At 46.8% G+C, this 20,509-nt stretch overlaps 1 protein-coding gene across 2 annotated transcripts; it reads left to right on the top strand.

Annotated features, from left to right (window-relative positions):
• The first annotated feature begins 550 nt into the window (after positions 1-550).
• On the top strand, positions 551-3,865 carry LOC125538421 (uncharacterized). Of its 2 annotated transcripts, none has more exons than XM_048701685.2 (6): positions 551-754; positions 1,141-2,153; positions 2,240-2,398; positions 2,497-2,625; positions 2,719-2,980; positions 3,129-3,865. In XM_048701685.2, exons 2-6 carry the CDS (start codon positions 1,143-1,145, stop codon positions 3,272-3,274), a joined length of 1,707 nt encoding a protein of 568 aa, XP_048557642.2. In that variant the 5' UTR covers positions 551-754; positions 1,141-1,142; the 3' UTR covers positions 3,275-3,865. The 2 variants fall into 2 exon arrangements, with proteins under 2 accessions (XP_048557642.2, XP_048557637.2); XM_048701680.2 differs by having other exon boundaries at positions 552-754; positions 1,128-2,153.
• The last annotated feature ends 16,644 nt before the right edge of the window (positions 3,866-20,509 follow it).

Here is a 20,509-nt window from a genome sequence, read left to right as displayed (position 1 = left end):
TGATAGTAACCCATATGTAACATCGATTTGGCTATTTTTAAAATTATTGTTGGGCAAAAAAATAAACAAAAAGGAACCTGTCCTTGACAATACTCAAACCCAAGGACTGTTTACTGCTAAGCTGCACGCTCTAGCCAGCAAGCCAGTGAACCAGCTTGGTACTACTGGGCAACACATGTTCTTTATAATTTACTTCGGCCCAGGTCCTACCCGCCATCAAGTGTGGCGGTAGCCACTTGCCAATCGTTGCCTATCGCCATTGACTATAACGGTAGCCTGTTATATCCTACCGTCAACGTCTATGACAGTAGAAAAAAGGTTAGATTCAAACTTTTTTTTATAAATAGGATCAAATCGTGCTAAAGTTTCGCATAAGGGTCAGAACAGTGAACAGTGAATTTGGCGGCCTGAGCCGTGAGCTGTACGTGAAAGGAATGATTCATGTGTTTGCCCAACGGCTAGATGAATGAGTCGAATATGGAATCTCCATCGAGCCTCATAACTTGTTGCCCCATACCGTGCCTCCCGTGGCTAGCTAGGTTCACCCCGTGACCGCGCAGTGACCCGTCCCGTCGCCCACTCTCCGCGCTTCTTCCCGATGAAACCCTCCCGTCCTTTGGGCACCTACTACACGGCTGGCTCCATTGAAGACCTCGCCCACCCAGTTTCTTCAAGGATACCCTGCGTGTGCTTGTGTTTGTGCTGGGAACATGGAGAAGGAGCTCCAGCGGTTCCACTGAGCTGAAGAGGCCCGGTTAGTTCTTCCCTCCGAGGGTGCTAGAATATATTGCATTAGTATCTTCTTTGATGGCTTGTTATTTCCTTGAATCAGTATTCTCCTTCTACAACTATTTAAGCTCTGAGGAGTTTCTCTGGTTTCAATCTAGGGCAAAAGCCTACTTATATTCAGTAAAGAGACATCGATGTTTCGATACCATGGTCTAAATAGTGAGGGATTAGGCAATACAACATTTTAATGTCTGATTTTAGTGTTTTCGGGAGTGTCATTCAGATCCCCCTCCTATTAGATGTATCTGGTTTTACCACAATGGTTATGCATACTCTTTTTTTTACTACTGTATATAGGAAGTACCTGAATAGTAATATGGTTTACTGATATAACACAGATTATTCGTGTAGCAATGCACAAGAAGAAAGAAACTATTCGTGCATCAGGGATGGATGACTGCATAGACCTCTGTTCTTCATCAGAAGAGGAAGGACGAGGAGTTCCTGCAGGGAGAGTCGAGTCAGAGTCTGATTCAGATTCAGAATTTGATGCAAATGCTGAAGGAGGAGTCGAGTCAGAGTCTGATTCAGAATTTGATGAAAATGCTGAAGGAGTTGATTCAGAGCCTGATTCAGAATCTGAAAAAAATGGTAAAGGACATGGAGTAAATGATAATGGACATGGAAAAGGAGGAGTTCCTGGAGGGGTAGCTGAGCCAGAGTTTGATTCAGAAATCGGAGAGCATGACAAAGGACTTGAAAAGAACACGTGCATCGGTTCAAGGTGCAGCGTGAAGAAAATGTACAACTTGATCCATGGATTAGATGAAGAGAAGAAAGGTTATGTGAGGGAGATTGGTTTTGGGGGCCTGCTTCTCCTGCCAAAGCTCATGAGGACAAACCGGCACTTCCTCATGTGGCTGCTAAGCAAAGTTGATGAGGAAGCAAGCTCTATCATCACAGGTTACCGCAGGGACATACCTTTCCATGATAAAGATGTGGAAACTGTGCTGGGAATTCCATGTGGCGGCGCACCGGTGCAGAGTGAACAACACGGTGTTCCTGAGAATGTGATAGCAGCGATCCGAAAGACTCTCGGAATATCCGAATCGGAGCGCGACATAGGTCCCATGGTTGCAATTGTGAAGAAGGTCAGGGGCCAAAAGATGACAAAAGCAGAAATATCAAAATTCAAGATTGCTTTTGTTATATGCGTGGCAACGTACCTGTTTGCCCCAACAATGAAAAATGACTACTTTGTGACAGATTACTGGGGCGCGCTTACAAACCCTGACATAATTCATTTGCACAATTGGTCCGGTTACGTGAGGTCGGAGACTTTAAGAGCAGCAAAGAGGGTTAAAGCTGATTTGCTTGGAGGTAGCAAGAAGTCTAACCTATCTGGATGTCTGCCGTTCATTCAGGTAGAATATGCATCCATCGGCGAAATGTACCAGCCAGTCAATGCCTCTGATAATTATACATGATGCCTCTTTTATTGTTTGTGCAGACGTTCTATTTGGATAACTTGGAGGTGACCGGTGGAAATATCCCACACGACGAATTCCCCAGGATACAGTTTTACACGATGGAGGTGATCAACACGATAGTTGAAGACGACACGAGGTCACGCAAGGGAGCAGAACTTGTCACATATGGCCGATTGCTGGTAATGACAAATAGAACCTACGCACCAAATACTGAACTTTTTTTTGTGTGTGTTATATCATATATTCACATGAACCTTTGATCGTTTGTCATGGAAAGCCACGTCACGAAGCACTGGTGTGCTATCAGAGGAACCCCGCGAACAGGAACAATGTTGCTGGCGCATCAAATGTGTTTAACAGAAGCCAATCTAGATGCGCCGAGACCGGGTCTATGACCATAGATGAGGTAAGGTCGGTGAACGAAAAAGATCTTTATTTATCAGTATGAAGATTGAATCGCTAGTTATGGATAAGGTTTCATAAACGTATTCTTTTTCAGATTGAATCGCTAGTTATGGATAAGGTTTCATCCTTCGCAACGGCTTGTGAATATGTTTTGACAAGTTTTTCAAGGAAGAAGGAAGAGGAGAACCAGAGGCACCAAGCTGCCTTGGCAGACCTCGAGAACCAGTCGCAGCAACAGGTCAAGAATGAGTCCAGGAAAGTGAGAGATCAACTGAAAATACTGTTTGCTGGAATTAGGCATCAGGATGGAGTAAGCTGGAATATGAAGGGAAAACGCCCTTTATATGAAGATCCAGGTAAGACTACCAGCAAAGCATAATCATAATGGTAGGAGCTGTTTTGGGTGATATATTTGAGGACTGTAGCGGTCTTGGTGCTGCAGGTCACTTTGCTTAATTGATATATATCTTTTAGGCTAACCTTCACATTTCTTCAAATTCACAGCTCCAACTGAGGATGCTGATGTTGGTTGCCCTAACTCCGATATGCCTCAAGATAGCCATTCATCACCAGCTGCAGAGATACCTGGCCATGGATCTGAACTGGCGCGTCTTGGTATCAAGAGGGTAATTAAAAGAAGAAAAGAGTGATATTTTATCGTCGCTTGTCCAGTTCACATATATATTGTGGCCGGAATAATTCTCTCTTTTCTGTATTGTGAAACCTGGTGCATACATAAGCAGATAACCCGAGCGGAGGCAAAAAAAAAGTGATGATGGCTGCTTTTGTTATGTCTGAGCACCTGCGTGTGCGGTGATCTAGGGGTAAAAGGGTGTGGTTTCCCCCCTTTCCCACTCTAAGTTGGAGGGCATGTGGCCTTTGAGAACTTTCAGTTTCTCTATGATAGGGAGTTTAAAACTTTGTTCTTCACCCCTCCTGGTAGCGGTGCATGCGGCATGTTGGCTACCCTTTGCTGGGTGATAACATGGGGTGTTTCGTTTTGTGCGGTTTTCGTTTCTGTGTTTTTCTAGCGCCAAGACTATGTTACTCCATGTTTTGTTCCATTATCTGATGATAGTGGAACCCGATCCAATTTGGATCATATGAGAAAAATACATAACCAGATAACCTGGAAATCATTCTCTCTTTCTGGATGGAGGGTGCCCTGCCCTGCAAGAAAGAAAACAGAACCAGGTCCTCTATATGCATTTGAGAAAGAAACTGAACCAGGTCCTCTATATGCCAGCTTGCCAAGATCGTTTCTGTTATATGCGCAACGACTTGTTTGCCCCAACAATGAAAAATGACTACTTCGTTACAGATTTCTAGGGCGCGCTACTAACAAACCCTAACATAATTCATCTGCACAATTTGTCAGGTTATGTAAGGTCGGAGATTTTAATAGCAGCAAAGAGGGTTAAAGCTGATCTGCTTGGAGGTAGCGAAGTCTAATCTATCTCGATGTCTGCCGTTCATTCAGGTAAAATATGCATCCATCGACCATTCTTTTTCCGATAAAGAGTGTATTTTATTGACTTAAAATAAAACATCAAGAAGATATAAAACACGATGAGCCCACATCGGGCTTCTACATAATTAAGATACACACAACCAACACTAACACACGAACATGTCCGCAGCTAGCAAAATAATAAGACCAAAGTTATGTGTAGGCGAGGAATAAAGAAAAAAGTCCCAAAGCAATTAGATCAACTGTCATTAAAACTACAACAATGACCATATTTGCACCGACCATATCAAGACACCACATGGACGACGAAGTCTTCAACAACAACGCCTTCAGAAAGAGAGCGACGCTCAAGCGACGCCGTCACCCGATGCAGCCACTAAAGCCAGAATCTGGGTTTTCACTCTCACCATTGCCAGATATAAGGCTAACTCTACCGCACGACCCCAAATCGTCCGGGGTTGTCCGTTTAGGGTAAAAATGGTCCAGCGGAAATACTCAAACGGACAAAACTGTCCGCTCGTGTCCGTTTCAGTCCGGTCCAACCCCAAATCCAGACCCATGCATCTGGCTCCTGGCGACCTCGTCGCTCCCCACGCCCGCCGCAGTGTTCAGCCCGCCGTTCCGTCACCGCGTTCGCCACAGCGTCATGCATCTAGCTAGCTAGTGCTTGCATGCGCAGCAGCAGCAGCCGGGTGCTAGCTAGCTAGCAAGCTACCTGTGCAGCAGCTCGACGGCGAGCTCAGGACCAGGCGCTTGGACGCGCGGGCAACAACAACTCCACGCCGGACCACGGCTCCTCCGCGTACTGCCGAACCAAGTCCGTGGCCTCCCGCGCGAGCAGCCTGGCATGGCATAGGGCGCGGCCAGGAAGGCCAGCGCGCCGAGCACGGCAGGAGCGCGGGCGCGTCAAGCACGGCCAGAGGCGGCGCGCGCTGGGGAGCTCGGGGCGGCTCGCTCTGGCGGCGTTGCGGTGGGTGGGGGGCTACGAGGCAGGGCGAGCGCGCTCCGGCGAGCGCGGGGCGGCCCGGGAGCTCGGGGCGGGCGCGCTCCGGCAAGCGCGGGGCTGCGGGGCCGCCGGGGAGCTCGGCGCGGGGCGCGACCACAGCGGCAGAGGGCGGCGCGCGTGCAAGTTCGGTTCGGGGCGGTGCGCGGCCACGGCGGCTCTGCGCGGGGCGTGTGCAAGCTCGGCGCGGCGACGGCGGCTCAGGCCGACGCGCGGCGGCGGGCGAGCAGGTTAGCGTGTGGGCGAGTAGCAGGGCAGCTTGGCGCGGTGTCTAGCGGGCGAGCTCGGCGCAAACGAGTAGCAGGGCAGCGCGACTGGCGAGCTCGACGCGGTGCGCGGCAGTGGCGGGCAAGCATGAGCGGGGAGACGGACCGTTTGAAGTCAGGACGCCTCGTGCGCGTTGGGCACGGATGCTCCGAGCGCATGTCCGCGCCCGGACATCCGCCGAATCGCACCCAAACGGACGTCCAAAAGACAGATGCGGACGTCCGTATGGGGTCCTGCGCTGGAGTTAGCCTAACCAACTCTAATCAAACCTAGGCTTTCACCCCGGAGGCCGACGTCTGCGCGTGCACTGCAGATCCACGCTGGGAGACACCACGTATGCCCGCTGCCTCGGATCAGCCGGCTGCCACCGCCCCGCAGCAGTCCGGCCGCCAGCCCGCGACGCTGGGATCCGATCGAACCTAGCTCACATGCATGTTGCGTGTGCCGTACGTGCCGCACCAGCCAACGACTCCGCTGATTCGCATGGCCTTGTGCCTCTGGCAGGATGAGCAGCCCCTCGCAGCCCCCGCCGCCACCGATGCCGAGCGGGCTTTTCCCGGCAACGCTCGCCGGCAGCGACAGGGAGAGGGACGATGGGTCGCGGCGGCTCGTGGCGGTTAGCGTTGCACGCACGGATCCATCGGCCACATGTACCAGCCAGTCAATGTCTCTGATAATTACAATTATTTGATGCCTCTTTTATTGTTTGTGCAGACATTCTATTTAAATAACTTGGATGTGACTGATGAAAATATCCCACACGAGGAATTTCCCAGGATACAGTTTTACACGACGTAACTGATCAATGCGATAGTAGAAGATGACGGAGCGGAACTTGTCACACACGGACGATTGCTGGTAAGGACAAATCTATACCTATACCTAATAATAATAAATGGGCTTTTGGTTCTGGCGGTACGTCACCGAAATTACCCTTAAAGTTGTAAAATATTACCTACCGATGCCACCTATAAATGATTAAAAAAACATTTTACATAGAGAAATCCTTGCATGGGCCGGCCCATGTAGTGGTAACCTTTTATACTGCACTCTGCGCGCAGGGAGAAGACATAGCGCGCATGTTAAGGCCGGCCTATGTCCGAGCGGCCTATTTTCTTTTTTCGTTTCCTTTTCCGCCTTTTTTCAATTTTAAATAATTTTGGACTTCGGCATTTTTTGCAAAACTAAAAAGGTGAATTTGAAGTAAAATGTTTCATAATTCATATTTTTTTGTGGATTCCGAAAATGTTTGCAATTTTCAAAAAATGTCCGCATATTCAGAAAATGTACGCCATTTTAAAAACAAATGTTTGGGAAAGCAAAAAATGTTCAATTTTTTTAAAAGTTCATGTATTAAGAAATGTTAATGAAATTGAAAAACATTGGCCAATTTAAAAAATGTTCATGAAATTAAAGATATCCTAAAAATTCAAAAACTGTTTGTCACTTAAGAAAAAGTTTGCTGATTCATAAAATGTTCGCGGATTAAAAATGGTCACGCATTTCAAAAATTGTTCGTTAAATCAAAAAAATATTCATGAATTTCAAAAAATGTTCCACAAATTTCCAAGAAAAAAGTTCATTGATTCTAGAAATATCCGCCTATTCAATAAAAAGGGTTTTAAAAATGTACCCAATTTTCAAAAGAATGTTTGTAAATAGTATAAAATGTTCATGAACTCAATTGTTTTTCATGATTTTAAAAATGTTCGAAAATCTGTGAAAATGTTCATGATTTCAGATAAGTTCACGAGTTTTAATTATTTTTCATCATTTATAAAAATTGTTCATGATTTCACGAAAATGAGAGTTATAGTGTATCTCGGGGATGCAGCAAAATGTGGTTATGGGCATTGAAGATTATGATTTTTTTTCTTCCATTGCAACGCATGGGCTGTTTTGCTCGTAATAATAAAGGGGCTATTGCTTTTGGCAGTATATCATCGAAATTGCCTCCCAGAACTGCAAAATATTACCCACCAATGTCGTCATAAGTGATAAAAAAATGTTTCACACAGGAAAATCCCTGCATTGGTCGGCCGATGTACTATGAACCTTCTATACTACACTCTGCGCACTGGCAGAAGACACAGCGCATGCTTCGGCCGGACCAAGTCTAGGCGGCCTATTTTTTAAACTTTCGTTTTTATTTTCCGTTTTCCGTTTCTGCCTTCGTTTTTTATTTTAAATAATTTGGGACTTCAAAAAAATTATGAAAAATAGAAAAAAGTGTATTTTGAAATAAAATGTTTAATAATTCATAAATGTTTGTGGATTCAGAAAATGTATGTGATTTTCAAAAAATATTAGCATATTCAGAAAATGTTCACAGTTCTAAAAACAAATGTCCGGTAAATTAATAAATGTTGATAATGTTTTTTAAAAGTGTGTGTACTAAAAAATGATAATGAAATGAAAACAAATCGGCAATTTAGAAAATGTTCACGAATTTAAAAATATCCTAAAAATTCAAAAACTCTTCGTGACTGATAAAATATTTTAATGATTCTCGGGAATTCAGAAAATGATCATGTATTTCAAAAAATGTTCGTTAGATATAAAAAATCGTGAATGTCAAAAGTTGTTCCTGCAATTTCCAAAAAATATATTTGTCAATTCTAGAAATGCTCGCCTATTCAAGAAAAATGTTTTAAAAATGTTCATAATTTAAAAAAGTATTTCAAATAGTATAAAATTGTGATGAATTCCATTTTTTCATGATTTTAGAAAATGTTCGAAAATCTGTTAAAATGTTGATGAATTCGAAAAATGTTCGCGATTTCTGATATGGTCACGAGTTTAAAAAAATGTTCATGACTTTCAAAAATTGTTCTCAATTACACGAAAATGAGAGTAATGTATCTGAGTGATGTAGCAAAATATGGTAATGGCCATCGGAGACTATAATATATTTTTTTCTCCCGTTGTAAGGCACGGACCGTTTTGCTAGTACAACCTACGTACCAAATACTGGATGTATCTCATTAGTGAGAAGGGCAGAGGAAATAGAACGTTTTCCGTATATAACTCGTTATGTGGCCTTCTAAATGAATTAGGAGGTAAGTCGTGAATTCAATTGACTTTATTTTCCTCCTAATATTGATCGGTTGAGTTTTTTTCTAACACGATTGAGTCTAATTTAGTTATACTCAAAGTTAAACTCACATCCCAACTGGCGGCACGAATCATTTCAGTAAGTAAGAATAAGATGAGATTGGCCACATCAGATTTCAACTCACTTTCTTATTTGCAATGATACATAAACTCATGAAAAGGTAGTACCAATCAACACACTATCTTATAGTAGTGTATTCTGTTAATGCCCACCCGTATTTGCAAGTATGGGCTGCGGTATACTTGGGCACTTTCTTTGACACTCTTCATAGGAATCATAACACGGTACGCCTGGCAGAGTGACGCAGCATATGCATTTCGCCCACCAGGTTCTGAAGTTTTCACCTTTGGTCTTACAATCTCTATCGAGACAAAATTTCAAGGTAAGTTTGCTCTCATCAGGTGAGGAGACCAGCGTGGTCGTGTTGGCATGGTCATCTTTGTAGGTGCTCTCGGGCTCACGACGACCTATTACATAGAATAACATTATACAGTTATCAGTCCGTAATATGCACATAAATAAATATTGAAAAACAATACAATAGTGATGTCTACTTACATTGTCCAACCATAAGAAGGCACCCAATGATAAAAATGGCAATTGTGTACGCAGCGCTCCCCTTCATATTTTCCACGAACCGTATGCGAGATTATGAGGTCGTTTTAGAAGGGATCTGATGCAATGGCACAACTCACCCTTGCCTCAGTATATATATAGGCATATGCATTAATTATGACGTATGCATTAGTTGTCGATGATCACGTTCCATATACAGAAGCATGGCACATATGCGCCGTGTGCGACGCTCCTGGCTAGGAATGCGTATAATCACCATATGTACGCGGTCATTAGTAGCCATGATATACACATCAGTGCTAGGATCTGCGAGGGAGGTTACCACGCATCAGCGCTGGGATCGGCAAGATTAGTAATCACAGTATATCGCATCAGTGTTCCCTCAACAACAAAATATACGCATCAGTGCTCGCATCTGCGGGATTAGAAACCTCAATAATACGCATTATTGTTGGGATCCACGAGGTTAGGGCATCTCCAACAGCTATCCGCAAATTTCCTCCCACATCCGTCCGCGGACACGGATGTGGGAGGCCGCCATCCAAACATGTCCGCATACATTTCAGCAACAATACAAACAAATAGGACGAAATTTGTTCAAATCGAACGGATTTCGTATAAACACATCCGGACTCCATATAAACATGATGAAATTCATTAAATTTGGGACATATTTCAACTAAAAGCGGAGCTCGTTCGACTATAATGCCTAAACTAAATGATCGCTGACGTCTATTTCCCATGTCCGGCCATGAGCCCCGAGAACTAAAGCTTCGCCTTCTCCGGTTCCGTCTCGGCGATCTCCAGTCCCGTCTCCGGAGCCCCGGGAACTGAAGTTGTCTGCATCCACGTCGCCGCCAAACGACTAATCGGCTCACAATGCGCAGCCCACCAAGCTTGGCGTCGACGGGAGGGGAGGAGCGGTGGCCTTCCTGAGACCAGAGCGGCGGCGACCTACCATGCACTACTCTTCCTCACTACCGGCAGCGCCCGCGGACGTGTCGGCTTCATGGTCATGGCGACGGGGCGCGGCCTTGGCGGTGTCCTCGCCATCGTCGATCTTGCCCCACACCTCATCAGTTGCCTCGTCGAACTCCTTGTTGGCAGCCTCCAGTTCCGCCTGACGCTGGCGGTCCCGATAGTTGGCGAGGCGGATGCCGCGGGTAGAGCAGTAGGACTCGAGCAGAGCCTCTTGCTCCGCCACGTCCGCGTCCGATGCCATCTCCATGCCAGGGGTAATCCGATCCTCCGCCTGCAGGTGCTCTTGGAGGAGCTTGTGGTTGTAGGAGGCGTCGCCCCGCGCCTCCCGGAACTGCTCCTCCGGCACCATGTCCATGTAATGGGCACGGGCCTCGCCGTTGGTCATGGTGCAATGCACGAGCGGGGGTGGCTACCCGAGGAGGGTGGCACCGGCTCGTCGTCGGCCGTGTCCCCCATTGGGATGTCGTCGTTCTCCGGGTAGTTGTCGGCCTGCCAGCCGACAGCAATGGCGGTCATCTCCTTCTTTTGCTCCTGCGTGAGCCCTTCCCAAAGAAGTTAGTGATCGAGGAAACCATGGTGGGAGTGGTGCGAAGAGGAAAAAGGGATCGGAGGCGGATGACTGCAGCAACGGCCAGGGCTCCAGTTTATATAGCAATGGTGGGCAGCACAGGGACAGACGGGTGGCGCCGGAGTAGATGGGAGGTTTGGGCCTCCGGAGAGTAATACCCTACATCCTGCTTGTGTTTGTTATTCATGATGGAGGGATACCTCGTGCCAAGAGTTACAATGGCATCGATGAGATTGAAGGAAATATGCCCTAGAGGCAATAATAAAGTTATTATTTATTTCCTTATTTCATGATAAATGTTTATTATTCATGCTAGAATTGTATTAACCAGAAACATAATACATGTGTGAATACATAGACAAACATAGTGTCACTAGTATGCCTCTACTTGACTAGCTCATTGATCAAAGATGGTTAAGTTTCCTAACCATAGACATGAGTTGTTATTTGATCAATGAGATCATATCATTAGGAGAATGATGTGATTGACTTGATCCATTCCGTTAGCTTAGCACTTGATCATTTGTTTACTACTATTGCTTTCTTCATGACTTATACATGTTTTTATGACTATGAGATTATGCAACTCCCGAATACCGGAGGAACACTTTGTGTGCTACCAAACGTCACAATGTAACTGGGTGATTATAAAGGTGCTCTAAAGGTGTCTCCAATGGTACTTGTTGAGTTGGCATAGATCAAGATTAGGATTTGTCACTCCGATTGTCCGAGAGGTATCTCTGGGCCCTCTCGGTAATACACATCACTATAAGCCTTGCAAGCATGATAACTAATGAGTTAGTTACGAGATGATGTATTACGGAACGAGTAAAGAGACTCACCGGTAATGAGATTGAACTAGGTATTGGGATACCGACGATCAAATCCCGGGCAAGTAACATACCGATGACAAAGAGAACAACGTATAGTGTTGTGCGGTTTGACCGATAAAGATCTTCGTAGAATATGTAGTAGCCAATATGAGCATCCAGGTTCCTCTATTGGTTATTGACTGGAGACGTGTCTCGGTCATGTCTACATAGTTCTCAAACCCGTAGGGTCCGCACGCTTAAAGTTCTGTGATGATCGGTTTTATGAGTTTATATGTTTTGATGTACCGAAGGTAGTTCGGAGTCCCGGATGAGATCACGGACATGACGAGGAGTCTCGAAATGGTCGAGACATAAAGATTTATATATTAGAAGCCTATATTTGGATATCGAAAGTGTTCCGGGTGAAATCGGGATTTTACCGGAGCACCGGGGTTTACCGGACCCCCCCCCCGGGGGGTTTAATGGGCCAAGATGGGCCTTAGTGGAGAAGAGGAGGGGCGGCCAGGGCAGGCCGCGCGCCCCCTCTCCCTCTAGTCCGAATTGGACAAGGAGGGGGGCGGCGCCCTCCTTTCCTTCCTCTCTCCCTCCTCCTCCCCCCTTCTCCTACTCCAACTAGGAAAGGAGGGAGTCCTACTCCCGGTGGGAGTAGGACTCCTCCTGGCACGCCTCCTCCCGGCCAGCCGCCTCTCCCCCTTGGTCCTTTATATACGGGGGCATGGGGCACTTCTAGACACACAACTTGATCATAGAGATCTCTCCAGCCGTGTGTGGTGCCCCCCTCCACCATAATCCACCTCGGTCATACTGTAGCGGTGTTTAGGCGAAGCCCTGCTGCGGTAGCTTCATCAATATCGTCACCACGCCGTCCTGCTGACGAAACTCTTCCCCGAGCTCTACTGGATCGTGAGTTCGCGGGACGTCACCGAGCTGAACATGTGCTGAACGCGGAGGTGCCGTATGTTCGGTACTGAGGATCGGTCGATCGTGAAGACGTACGACTACATCAACCGCGTTGTCATAACGCTTCCGCTAAACGGTCTACGAGGGTACGTGGACGACACTCTCCCCTCTCGTTGCTATGCATCACCATGATCCTGCGTGTGCGTAGGATTTTATTTTGAAATTACTACGTTCCCCAACAGTGGCATCCGAGCCTGGTTTTATGCGTTGATGTTATATGCACGAGTAGAACACAAGTGAGATGTGGGCGATACAAGTCATACTGCTTACCAGCATGCCATACTTTGGTTTGGCGGTATTGTTGGATGAAGCGGCCCGGACCGACATTATGCGTACGCTTACGTGAGACTGGTTCTACCGACGTGCTTTGCACACAGGTGGCTGGCGGGTGTCAGTTTCTCCAACTTTAGGTGAACCGAGTGTGGCTACGCCCGGTCCTTGAGAAGGTTAAAACAGCACCAACTTGACGAACTATCATTGTGGTTTTGATGCGTAAGTAAGAACGGTTCTTGCTCAGCCCGTAGCAGCCACGTAAAACTTGCAACAACAAAGTAGAGGACGTCTAACTTGTTTTTGCAGGGCATGTTGTGATGTGATATGGTCAAGACATGATGCTATATTTATTGTATGAGATGATCATGTTTTGTAACGGAGTTATCGGCAACTGGGAGGAGCCATATGGTTGTCGCTTTATTGTATGCAATGAAATCGCCATGTAATTGCTTTACTTTATCACTAAGCGGTAGCGATAGTCGTAGAAGCAATAGTTGGCGAGACGACAACGATGCTACGATGGAGATCAAGGTGTCACGCCGGTGACGATGGTGATCATGACGGTGCTTCGGAGATGGAGATCACAAGCACAAGATGATGATGGCCATATCATATCACTTATATTGATTGCATGCGATGTTTATCCTTTATGCATCTTATTCTGCTTTGTTTGACGGTAGCATTATAAGATGATCTCTCACTAAATTTCAAGATAAAAGTGTTCTCCCTGAGTATGCACCGTTACCAAAGTTCATCGTGCCGAGACACCACGTGATGATCGGGTGTGATAAGCTCTACGTCCATCTACAACGGGTGCAAGCCAGTTTTGCACACGCAGAATACTCGGGTTAAACTTGACGAGCCTAGCATATGCAGATATGGCCTCGGAACACTGAGACCGAAAGGTCGAGCGTGAATCATATAGTAGATATGATCAACATAGTGATGTTCACCATTGAAAACTATTCCATTTCACGTGATGATCGGTTATGGTTTGGTTGATATGGATCACGTGATCACTTAGATGATTAGAGGGATGTCTATCTAAGTGGGAGTTCTTTAGTAATATGATTAATTGAACTTAAATTTATCATGAACTTAGTACCTGATAGTATTTTTTGCTTATCTATGTTGTTGTAGATAGATGGCCCGTGCTGTTGTTCCGTTAAATTTTAATGTGTTCCTAGAGAAAGCAAAGTTGAAAGATGGTTGTAACGCCCCGAGACCGATGTGCCAGGTGTCCTCCAGTTATTCGCTGTTGTTGCCTTGTCATTTCTTGCGTGTCATGCATGTCATATCATGTCATCATGTGCATTTCATTTGCATTCATGTTTGTCTCGTGCATCCGAGCATTTTCCACGTTGTCCATTTTGCATTCCGGCGCTCCTATGTCCTCTGGTGTCCCTTTCTACCTCTTTTCGTGTGCGGGTATTAAACGTTCCCGGATGGGACCGAGGCTTGTCATGCGGCCTTGGTTTACTACCGGTAGACCACCTGTCATGTTTCGTGCCATTTGGACTTCGTTTGATACTCCAACGGTTAACCGAGGAACCGTAAAGGCCTCGTGTGTGTTGCAGCCCAACACCCCTCCAAAGTGGCCCAAAACCCACCTAAACCTCCTCCATCATCTCGGTCGTTCGATCACGATCGCGTGGCCGAAAACCGTGCTCAATTTGGAGTCTCCTAGCTCCCTCTACCTATATATATATATATATATATGTGATCCCCTCCAAAATTTGCGGTACAAACCCTACCCTAACCTTCCCCGCCGCCGCCGGACATTTCATCCCGCGGCGGCGGACATGTCCGCCACCACCGCCACCTCACTCCGGCCTATCAGAGGCTGCCACGTCGTCACCACCGCCTCCCTCCTCCACTCAGGCGCCGCCACCTGGCCGTACCCGCCGCCTCTTCCGCGCGGGCCCGGGAGGCCCAGATCCGCCCCCCCGGCCCGGTGCGCCGCGCCCGCCGCCTGGTCGTCCCCGCCGCCTCGGGCGCCCCGCGTGGCCGTCGATCCCCGCCGCCGACCGCCGCCACGACGCTCGCCGGCGCCGCACGTCTCCACGCACCGCCGCCTCGCCGGCGCGGCTCCGCATCGCCGCCCGCCTTCCTGTCTCCCTCGCCGGCGCACCGCTATCGCCGCCTTCGGCCTCGTCGACCCTCGCCTCCGGCCGGATCCGCCCCCTCCGGCGAGCACCGCCACTGTTCCGGCAAGTACTTCGGCAAGCTCGAGTTTGTCCTCAGGAAGCGTGTAGATCTGGATCCAAAATTTCGAGGGTTGACTTTTGCCCTAATCCCCGTAATTTTTGACATTTTTCATCATGGCATAACTTCATCATCGTGGCTCCGATTCGTGCGTGTAGCATATCAAAATGTTCGTCTCGACGAGCACATCATTTCATCTCATTGCGTCATTTTCATTTGAGCTCATCTTGTTGCCCGAAATGCTGTCGGAAGAGGGCTATGTGATGATTATTTCAGATCTGTTTCAGCTAATGCACTTTTGTCATTTTTTCCATGATTAATGTGTGCATGCTATGATCCTGAGCTCTACATTTATTTTGTAGAATGCCATGCCATCTTTACAGGGGTGTATGCCATGTATTTTTGTGAACTTTGTGGTGACTAGCACAAGCATGCAAAGTAGCTTACTCAATGATGCTGATTTTGAGGGACTTAGAATTTCACTAAGTCCTTGCCCTGTCATTATTTTTATGCCATATGTTCATGTTGTTTCCTAGTGATCTGTGCCTCTTTTGAGCACGATCAGCAAGGATGTTTTGTAGATATTGTGGTGCTCTATCCATACATGTCTTTGTTTGCATTTATGGAGCACCCTAGCTTGAGTCAATCAAGCTCTACTTTTGCTATAAATGTTCCTGGCAGATTGTTAACATGTTTAGCGATTTTGCCGAGCTTGTTGTTGTTGATCCGTGCATGCTATATTGTTGTTCTTGCCATGTCTAGCTTCTATGCCATGTCTATTTGCTGGGTGTATGCTTAGTTTGCCATGCAATGCCTCGTGGTGCGTGCATCGAGCTCGTAAACATGCGTACTCGTTATCTGTTTTGCCATGTTCCAGTTTTTCACTAAGTCCGAATCTGTTTATGTTTTTGCTATATTCACATGCTTGCAATTGTATTTTCTGATCCCTTTTGGCTCATGGTCACTAAGGGACTTTTGTTATTTGCTTTGAGTAGCTTCATGCCATGCCTTGCTTTGCCATGATATGTTCCTGTAGCATGTAGTTATCGTGCCCTGAACTTTGCTTCTTGATGATAAATTCCTGACATGCTGTTAATTTCACTAAGTCTGGAACCTGTTATCTTTTGCACTTTTGCCATGCTTGTTTGAACCTGCTATTGAGTTAATTAGCCGTAGCTCAGTGTTCATCTTTTGTCAAGCATGATGAGTGGATCCCTGCCATGTATTTTGTTGTCATGTTGGAGTGTTGTAGCATGTTGTTTTTGTTGCATTTAGAAGGCTATTTGCTGTTTATCGCAGACCGGTGCCATATTTGTTTTGCTTGCCATTTCCAAACCGTGCATCCGATTCCGGTGATCTTTATATTGATTTCGACCGAAATCACCCCACCTTTCCAGTGGCACTCTTGGACTTCCAAGTTGAGGCCAGGTCCAATCATTCCTTTCCAAATCATGCATATACATCACATACCGCATCCCGCATATCATGCCATATTCATGTGATGGTTGTTTACCATGATTGTTTGCTTCTTTCCGGTGTTGCTTCTTCGGGTTGGTTCCGATAACGTCGTGTTGTGAGGATTCGTTCGACTACGTCCGTTTATCTTCTTCATGGACTCGTTCTTCTTCCTTGCGGGATCTCAGGCAAGATGATCATGCCCTCGAAATCACTTCTATCTTTGCTTGCTAGTTGCTCGCTCTTTTGCTATGCCTATGCTGCGATACCTACCACTTGCTTATCATGCCTCCCATATTGTTAAGCCAAGCCTCTAACCCACCTTGTCCTAGCAAACCGTTGTTTGGCTATGTTACCGCTTTGCTCAGCCCCTCTTATAGCGTTGTTAGTTGCAGGTGAAGATTGGAGTTTGTTCCTTGTTGGAACATGGATATTTTGTTGGGATATCACAATATCTCTTACTTAATTAATGCATCTATATACTTGGTAAAGGATGGAAGGCTCGGCCTTATGCCTAGTGTTTTGTTCCACTCTTGCCGCCTAGTTTCCGTCATATCGGTGTTATGTTCCCGGATTTTGCGTTCCTTACACGGTTGGGTTATAATGGGAACCCCTTGACAGTTCGCTTTGAATAAAACTCCTCTAGCAAGGCCCAACCTTGGTTTTACCATTTGCCTCACCACCACCTACTTTTCCCTTGGGAGTCGCTCTCTTGAGGGTCATCTTTATTTTAACCCCCCCCCCCGGGCCAGTGCTTCTCCAAGTGTTGGTCCGAACCGGGCAGCCTGCGGGGCCACCTCGGGGAAACTCGAGGGCTGGTTTTACTCGTAGCTTGACCTATCTGAGTGTGCCCCGAGAACGAGATATGTGCAGCTCCTATCGGGATTTGTCGGCACATTCAGGCGGCTTTGCTGGACTTGTTTTACCATTGTCGAGGATGTCTTGTAACCGGGATGCCGAGTCTGATCGGATTGTCTTGGGAGAAGGAATATCCTTCGTTGACCGTGAGAGCTTGTGATGGGATAAGTTGGGACACTCCTGCAGGGATTTGAACTTTCAAAAGCCGTGCCCGCGGTTATGGGCAGATGGGAATTTGTTAATGTCCGGTTGTAGAAAACCTGAAGTTTACCTTAATTAAAATACATCAACCGCGTGTGTAGCCATGATGGTCTCTTCTCGGCGGGGTCCGGGTGTTGGGGAACGTTGCAGAAAACAAAAATTTTCCTACTCGTTTCACCAAGATCCATCTAGGAGTTCATCAAGCAACGAGTGATTAGATGCATCTACGTACCTTGTAGATCGCGAGCGGAAGCGTTCAAAGAACGGGGATGATGTAGTCGAACACGACGTGATTCAAATCACCGATGATCAAGCACCGAACGGACGGTGCCTCCGCGTTCAACACACGTACGGAACGGATGACGTCTCCTCCTTTCTTGATCCAGCAAGGGGGGAAGAGAGGTTGATGAAGATCCAGCAACACGACGGTGTGGTGGTGGATGCAGGGCGTCACAGTAGCAGGGCTTCGCCTATACTACGAGAGAGAGACGTAACGGGGAGAGAAGGAGGCGCCAGGGGCTGGTGTATGAAATCCCTCCTCTCCTCCACTATATATAGGAGGGCCAAGGGGGGGTGGTGCGCAGCCTAGGAGATCCAATCTCCTAGGTGCGGCGGCCAGGGGAGGGTTTCCCTCCCCCCCAAGGCACCTCGGGGTGCCTTCCACCACTTGGACTCCTCCGTGGTGGAAACCCTAGGCGCATGGGCCTAGTAGGGCTGGTGCCCTTGGCCCATATAGGCCAAGGCGCACCCCCTACAGCCCATGTGGCCCCCCGGGACAGGTGGCCCCACCCGGTGGTCCCGGTACAATACCGATAACCCCGAAACTTGTCCCGATGGCCGAAACAGCACTTCCTATATATAATTCTTTATCTCCGAACCATTCCGGAACTCCTCGTGACGTCCGGGATCTCATCCGGGACTCCGAACAACATTCAGATTACTGCATATACATATCTTCATAACCCTAGCGTCACCGAACCTTAAGTGTGTAGACCCTACGGGTTCGGGAGACAAGCAGACATGACCGAGACGACTCTCCAGTCAATAACCAACAGCGGGATCTGGATACCCATGATGGCTCCCACATGCTCCACGATGATCTCATCGGATGAACCACGATGTCGAGGATTAATCAACCCCGTATACAATTCCCTTTGTCAATCGGTATGTTACTTGCCCGAGACTCGATCGTTGGTATCCCAATACCTTGTTCAATCTCGTTACCGGCAAGTCACTTTACTCGTACCGTAATGCATGATCCTGTGATCAACCACTTGGTCACCTTGGGCTCATAATGATGATGTATTACCGAGTGGGCCCAGTGATACCTCTCCGTTATCCGGAGTGACAAATCCCAGTCTCGATCCGTGTCAACCCAACAGACACTTTCGGAGATACCTGTAATGCACCTTTATAGTCACCCAGTTACGTTGTGACGTTTGATACACCCAAAGCACTCCTACGGTATCCGGGAGTTACACGATCTCATGGTCAAAGGAAAAGATACTTGACATTGGAAAAGCTCTAGCAAACGAACTACACGATCTTTGTGCTATGCTTAGGTTTGGGTCTTGTCCATCACATCATTCTCCTAATGATGTGATCCCGTTATCAATGACATCCAATGTCCATAGCCAGGAAACCATGACTATCTGTTGATCAACGAGCTAGTCAACTAGAGGCTTACTAGGGACATATTATGGTCTATGTATTCACACGTGTATTACGATTTCCGGATAATACAGTTATAGCATGAATAAAGACAATTATCATGAACAAAGAAATATAATAATAATACTTTTATTATTGCCTCTAGGGCATATTTCCAACAGTCTCCCACTTGCACTAGAGTCAATAATCTAGTTACATTGTGATGAATCGAACACCCATGGAATTCTGGTGTTGATCATGTTTTGCCCTAGGGAGAGGTTTAGTCAACGGATCTGCTATATTCAGGTCCGTATGTACTTTACAAATCTCTATGTCTCCATCTTGAACATTTTCACGAATGGAGTTGAAGCGACGCTTGATGTGCCTTGTCTTCTTGTGAAACCTGGGCTCCTTGGCAAGTGCAATAGCTCCAGTGTTGTCACAAAAGAGTTTGATTGGCCCCGACGCATTGGGTATGACTCCTAGGTCGGTGATGAACTCCTTCACCCATATAGCTTCATGTGCTGCCTCCGAGGCTGCCATGTACTCCGCTTCACAGGTAGATCCCGCCACGACGCTCTGTTTGCAGCTGCACCAGCTCACTGCTCCACCATTCAACATATACACGTATCCGGTTTGTGACTTAGAGTCATCCAGATCTGTGTCGAAGCTAGCGTCGACGTAACCCTTTACGACGAGCTCTTCGTCACCTCCATAAACGAGAAACATGTCCTTTGTCCTTTTCAGGTACTTCAGGATATTCTTGACCGCTGTCCAGTGTTCCTTGCCGGGATTACTTTGGTACCTTCCTACCAAACTTACGGCAAGGTTTACATCAGGTCTGGTACACAGCATGGCATACATAATAGAACCTATGGCTGAGGCATAGGGGATGATACTCATCTCTTCTATCTCTTCTGCCGTGGTCGGGCATTGAGCTGAACTCAATCTCACACCTTGCAAAACAGGCAAGAACCCTTTCTTGGACTGATCCATTTTGAACTTCTTCAAAATCTTATCAAGGTATGTGCTTTGTGAAAGACCTATGAGGCGTCTTGATCTATCCCTATAGATTTTGATGCCTAATATATAAGCAGCTTCTCCAAGGTCCTTCATTGAAAAACTCTTATTCAAGTAGGCCTTGATGCTGTCCAAGAGTTCTATATCATTTCCCATCAATAGTATGTCATCTACATATAATATGAGAAATGCTACAGAGCTCCCACTCACTTTCTTGTAAACGCAGGCTTCTCCATAAGTCTGTGTAAACCCAAACGCTTTGATCATCTCATCAAAGCGAATGTTCCAACTCCGAGATGCTTGCACCAGCCCATAAATCGAGCGTTGGAGCTTGCACACTTTGTCAGCATTCTTAGGATCGACAAAACCTTCCGGCTGCATCATATACAATTCTTCCTTAAGGAAACCATTAAGGAATGCCGTTTTGACGTCCATTTGCCATATCTCAT

The sequence above is a fragment of the Triticum urartu genome, chromosome 1A (assembly GCF_056163025.1).
Source record: "Triticum urartu cultivar PI428250 chromosome 1A, HENAU_Tu73, whole genome shotgun sequence".
Lineage (NCBI taxonomy): Eukaryota > Viridiplantae > Streptophyta > Magnoliopsida > Poales > Poaceae > Triticum > Triticum urartu.
The sequence above is the reverse complement of the archived record's forward strand: the minus strand, read 5'-3'. Positions and strand labels throughout refer to the sequence as shown.